General features: G+C 47.2%; 1 protein-coding gene across 1 annotated transcript; it reads left to right on the forward strand.

Annotated features, from left to right (window-relative positions):
• Window positions 1–3,492: 3,492 nt before the first annotated feature.
• Window positions 3,493–4,745, forward strand: LOC145396457 (single insulin-like growth factor-binding domain protein-2; the record flags this gene model as incomplete). The annotated part of the gene is made up of 2 exons (XM_080269835.1): window positions 3,493–3,639; window positions 4,576–4,745. Coding segments are annotated over 2 exons (261 nt in total), but the record flags the coding sequence as incomplete, so codon positions are not given.
• Window positions 4,746–6,430: the final 1,685 nt, after the last annotated feature.

The following is a 6,430-nucleotide window of genomic DNA, read 5'->3' on the forward strand; positions in this document are numbered from 1 at the left end:
TCTGTCACATTTCCCCTGTATATGAGTGGTTGTGTCACGTGTAAGGCACGGTTGCGTGGAACCTTCCCGAGCCTGGGGACTTTCCGATCCAGCATCACATTGTGCTATATATGAAATTTCTAACTGAGAATGCAAACGCCATTTCCTCCAGCCCTGTCGCCCAGGCATGACTTTCGTCTAACCATTATATTACATATTCCCATTGCTAGCTATTATGTATTATAATATTTTAGAGTCGACACAATCACATCTCTCGCTCAACACACATCCCTGTCATTCATCCCCCACTATCATTTCTTCCAGGCACACCATACATGCCAGCAACCCCTTCAACTGCTACATTTTCCACTCTACCATTCAGATCTCCCATCATTGCTACATTCACATGTGCTCCAAAGCACTCCAAATACTCGCCAACATTATTCCAGAAACTCTTCCTCCCTTTGTCTTCCTTTTTACTACAAGGCCCATATTCACTCGGATACCCACAACTCGTGTCCATATTTCACTTACATCCACATCAGTCTCGATGACACCTTCCACTCAGTCATACACTGCTGCACTTCCGGGCTCACTAAGAAAGCTCCTCCTTCTCTCTCTTCCTCTACCAACACCTGATATCCTTTCAGTCACACTTCCAAACTTAGATTCACCTTTCACTTTCCTCTTTGTTTCTCTCAAAGCTAAAATATCAACTTTCTTCTCAGAAACAGTCTCCCAATCTCCTTCCTTTTAGCTTCAATCGCACTACATCCATACACATTCATAGGCACGATCTTCAGGGTACTGGGATAACTCAATCCCCCTTCCCATTCTGTGCTCTGTCTAATTTGGAAGTGTTCACATGTGTGCTCGAATAAGTGCTGGCAACATGTAAACAACACAATATCGAACACACTGTAAACATGTTGGGAACAACAGCGTTCAGATCATGTTGGCAACATCATGATTGTTTCAGCTGCCTGGTACGGACACACTTATCCCATCGCCTCTGCTGCCAGTGTTCGAAGTTGCATTGAAATATGTTTACATACATCTGTCAAAATACTGCTGCAAACATGTTCACGAACATGCTGATTGCCATGTTGCCAACATATGTTTGAGAGCACCTGTGGACGCGCTCTAATAGGAACTATAAATACAGAGGAGGAGGTCTCTAGTCCACCCACCCCATCTCTTTTAGTCGCCTCTTACGACACAGAGAATATGGTGGCAGAATTCTTCCTGACACAACCTGACCACAGAGCTGTAGTACCACCCCATAGTGAAGCCAAGTTGTGTCCCCCCAGCCACATGGGGGAACGCATATATTTTAGTGAATAAATTATTGACATTAAATGAACCACACTTTAGTGCGATGTTTTTTAAATCGCTGGTTTTCCTACCTAAATCATTATCCTTCAGTTACTAGAGTAGCAGCGCGCTAGTCTGAAGGTGTCAATATCGTGCCCTGGCAAACTACCAGCCAACAGTGCGTCCAATTTCGTGTGTGATATGATACACATGTGATTCGTGTATAATATGTTCGTATATAACAACATTCGTGTATAATGAATTCGTGTATAATAATATGATACGAAATCTGATGCACTCTTGACTGCTAGGTTGTCAGGGTACGATAATGTCACCTCCAGACTCACACGCCACTACTATAGAACCTCTTGATTATTTTACCTTCATTGTACCATCCTTGTCTTGTATCTTTCCTTACTTTTCTTCCTTCCCTCTCTCTCTCTCTCTCTCTCTCTCTCTCTCTCTCTCTCTCTCTCTCTCTCACACACACACGCACGCAAACACGCAAACACGCACGCACGCACGCACGCACGCACGCACACACACACACACACACACATGCACGCACGCACACACACACACACACACACTCACACACACACACACACACACACACACACACACACACACACACACACACACACACACACACACACACACACACACACACACACACACACACACACACGCACGCACGCACGCACGCACGCACGCACACACACACACACACACACACACACACACACACACACACACACACACACACACACACACACACACACACACACACACACACACACACACACACACACACACACACACACACACACACACACACACACACACACACACACACACACACACACACACACACACACACCCATCATCCTCTCCTCTCCCTTCCCCACACACCCTCTTCTTTCCATTGGCCACTTCTCCCTCTCTCCCTCATCCGCACACTCTCTCCCTCTCCATACCCCCATTTCTCCACCTCTCCTCCCCTTACTTCCACTCTGTCTCCTCATTTTTCCCTTTGCCCCTCCCCTTTCCCATCTTTCTCCCCATCCATAAGCTCCCCTATCCCTCTCCCTTCCCTGCTTATCCTTCCTTCTTCCCTTCCCCATTCCTAACTCCTCTCTGTCTCTCTCTCTCTCTCTCTCTCTCTCTCTCTCTCTCCGTGCCATCCATCTTGACATTACCAATACATCTTTTATTTCTCTTTTTCTTTTCTGAACTCCTCTTCTGTCGTCCAAATTTTACCTTCCCATTTTCCTTCTCTTTTCTTCCAAAGCCTCCTCCTTCAATCCATCCCTTCCCCTCATTCCTGCCTCTACTTCAACTCTCCCCCATCCTAAACCCATCTCCTCTTCCCTGTCTCCTCTTCCCTGTCTCCTCTTCCCTGTCTCCTCTTCCCTGTCTCCTCTTCCCTGTCTCCTCTTCCCTGTCTCCTCTTCCCTGTCTCCTCTTCCCTGTCTCCTCTTCCCTGTCTCCTCTTCCCTGTCTCCTCTTCCCTGTCTCCTCTTACCCTGTCTCCTCTTACCCTGTCTCCTCTTACCCTGTCTCCTCTTACCCTGTCTCCTCTTACCCTGTCTCCTCTTACCCAGTCTCCTCTTACCCAGTCTCCTCTTACCCAGTCTCCTCTTACCCAGTCTCCTCTCACCCCGTCTCCTCTCACCCCGTCTCCTCTCACCCCGTCTCCTCTCACCCCGTCTCCTCTCACCCCGTCTCCTCTCACCCCGTCTCCTCTCACCCCGCCTCCTCTCACCCCGTCTCCTCTCGCCTCCTCTCACCCCGCCTCCTCTCACCCCGCCTCCTCTCACCCCGTCTCCTCTCACCCCGTCTCCTCTCACCCCGTCTCCTCTCACCCCGCCTCCTCTCACCCCGCCTCCTCTCACCCCGCCTCCTCTCACCCCGCCTCCTCTCACCCCGCCTTCTCTCACCCCGCCTTCTCTCACCCCGCCTTCTCTTCTCTATTCTGACCCCACCTCCTCTCCCCCCTCTCACTACTTTCTATCTTCTTTTCCCTCTCTTTCTGTCCTCTTCCTCCTTTCTTCTCGTCATGCTTTCTTTTACCCCTTTCCCCTATTGAACCTCCCCTTACCCCCATGCCTGCCTTCTCTTTCCCCTCTCTTTTCTCTTCACATCGTACCTGCCCCTGTCTTGTCTCTCCTATTTTCTCTTCCTCCTCCAATTTCATCTCTCCTTTCTCACCTCCTTCTCCTCGCCAGCACCACTGCCCTCAGCTGTCTTCCATGTGAGGAGGAAGACGCATGCCCAAAGCCTCCAGATGACTGTAGCTACGGCACGGTGAAGGATGTGTGTGGCTGCTGCCTTGTCTGTGCCAAGGTAAGTATCTGGGTAGGTTGGTAGCACACTTGGTAGGCAAGTAACTCGTATGTAGATATAGTCCATTCAGAATTATAATAACTCTCAGCCACTTTTCCTCCTCCATCATTAGTGTTTTAAGCAAGCTGAACGTGACTGCCGATCAGCACTCGCCTAACAGTTACACTTCAGGCATCTTTTGAAAAGACAGTATATCTCAGGCAGCACTTGCGTAAGTTCTCTGACATGCAGTACATTAATTATATCTTTGTCATGATGTATTAATTTTCATTCCCCCTGATGATAAGCCTTTTCGAAATGCATTAAGCATAAAGTTCCTTATTCTAGGAAATATTTGTGATCTAACACTGTCAGTATAAATATATGCTCAGTAAAACCTCTACTCTTTTTAAACCTATCCTTTCCTCACTAACTTCATTTTTAATACTTTGAAACCTTTCAATATCCCCTTCAGTCCAGTGAGGCAGATGTTTTTTCATTTATTCTGACTAATTTTAACAGATTTTACCCAGCTTGAGATTACTGGAATCAGAGGAGTAAGATACACTCTTCACAAACCTTTTCAGTACGAGAGATTTTTCCTGAGTGCAATTATCTGCCAGTAGCAAGAGTACAATTTAACACAAGTGACTGCACTGGAAGAGATAATACTCTGCCATGCACACTTCATGGTTTGATCGACAAACTGTCTCCACGATGATTTTCAAACTCATCCTGCATTTTTTATCCCAGCCCAGCCAAATAAAACACTCTTAACCCAAATCTCACTTAACTTAAAAATAACCTAAACACTCTAAAAATAACCTAAACACTCTAACACTAACCCAGCCCGTGGGACCAGGTTAACCTAATCTACACTCCTCGTTACTGTCTAACCCAGCCCAACCCACCCCTACCCACCCCACTCCACCACCTAACCTCATCTCTCCCCCACAGGGCCCGGGTGAGGAGTGTGGGGGTCCCTGGAATATTCATGGCAAGTGTGGGACTGGTCTGACGTGCATAGAAAACGAAGACGATCAAAAGGGACACTGCAAAACTGATAATTAGTGCAGCTAGTTTGTGGCTGCCTGTTGACTGATAACTTGTGGATGTTTCCTGCTGTTGAACTTACCTACTGATTGGATGAACGGTTTACCAGATTGTAATGTTACTTCATAATGTGGTTACCTACTGATTGTAGTTACTTGCTGATCTGGTTAAATAATGTTACCAGCATGTATTGCAATGCTACTTCATTGTCACTTATTGAGTAATTGGCTACTGATATGGTTATTTTTTAATATAGCTGACTGATGATAAATGTTACTTGCTGATGAGATTAAATGATGTTACCTGCAAATACAGTATTACTATTTCATTATTACCTGCTGAATAATTTCCTGCTGATGTGTTTACATAATTAATGCCAGTAGTAAGGCTCCAACAACCATTCAGTTTAGGCGACCACCCAGTGCGCGTGATATTACAGATATGGATTTGTGTGTGTCCAATTAGGTGCAGAGCTTAGCACTTCCTCTCTGAGGCCCGACACTTAGTCTACATGCCACACAATTTTATAAATGATCGTTTTGTCGCCAGTACCGATCGTCCATACAGAATAGATGCTAAGACTTTCATTCATGACTAGAGTGAGTGCATGGGGAGGGAGGGAAGAAGGGAGGTATGACAAGAGTGGGTTTTGTGGAAGGTCAGTAAAGTCTGCCTTAACGGAATTCAGGCTCCTGCTCCAGCCTGAAATCGAACTCGTGTCCTTTCAAAACGAGGAATACTTCTCTAACCATCTAGGGATAAGAAGCAGTGCGTCTACTTTACATAATCAATATTTCATGCGGCAACTTAAATCATCATCCCATCAACTGGATTTTGCCACCAGATGACCGGACATAAACAAATTATTGCTGTGTGGGGCTCATATTCTTGGTTTTTCCACTGGTCCTTGCCTTCCAACACCCTTCTGCCATTGCAGGGAGCAACATAAAGGTCTAGTGTTTATTTCACCATTGGTTGTGTTTTTGGGGTGTCTGGACTCAGCCTGTAGTTTGGGGGGAAAATTCAGTACGGCAGACGGGGCCCCCCTGGTCGGGTTTTCTCGTTTCTGTGCATGCGCAGTATGACCTGTGACGTCATGGCCTTCCCTTGCTACCATTGGTCTGTTCTGTTGTGCTGGTGAAGCTGATGCCCCGCTCACGCAGCTACCTGCCTAGGTGTGCAACATGGAGTATTTGGGCCCTGCCACCCTCGAGGACCTTGAAGCTGTCCTAGCACTGAGTGACTAGAATAAGAGGACTCGGAGTGACTGGCCACAGCTACCACAAAGTAGTAGCAATGTCTTGCTAGCTGGGGAAGTAGCTACGGAACCAGCACTATCTGTACCTGCCACTTCTCACCTCGTCGGCCAGGCATCTTCCTCTGCCAAGCACCCCGTACATAACACCTCGGACAGCAACAGTGAGCCTTCATCCCCTGCTGCCAAATCCTCCAAGCAGCAAGAGACTTCTGGTCCTCTGCAGAAGGTAACCGCCCTTGGATCAAAGACTCCTCGCCCCCCGCAGCTTGTTCAGTCCCCCAAGTTTCGGTGTTGCTTTCTGCCTCTACGCCTCAGGCACTCACGCCCAGGGCTGACTACATCAAGCTTTTATTCAAAGAGAACCCAGCTGTGGACATCAAACTTCGATGGTTGCCTGAGGTCAACTGTGCTTTTCACCTTTACCACACCCAAGTGGAGGTAAAGATGTCTGCAATCACTTCCCATTTTGTCTACATCTCCAGACATCGCAGATAGCATAAC

Source organism: Coenobita brevimanus, chromosome 4 (assembly GCF_032717465.1).
Source record: "Coenobita brevimanus isolate Jiangsu-jjx chromosome 4, ASM3271746v2, whole genome shotgun sequence".
NCBI classification, from domain to species: Eukaryota; Metazoa; Arthropoda; class Malacostraca; order Decapoda; family Coenobitidae; genus Coenobita; species Coenobita brevimanus.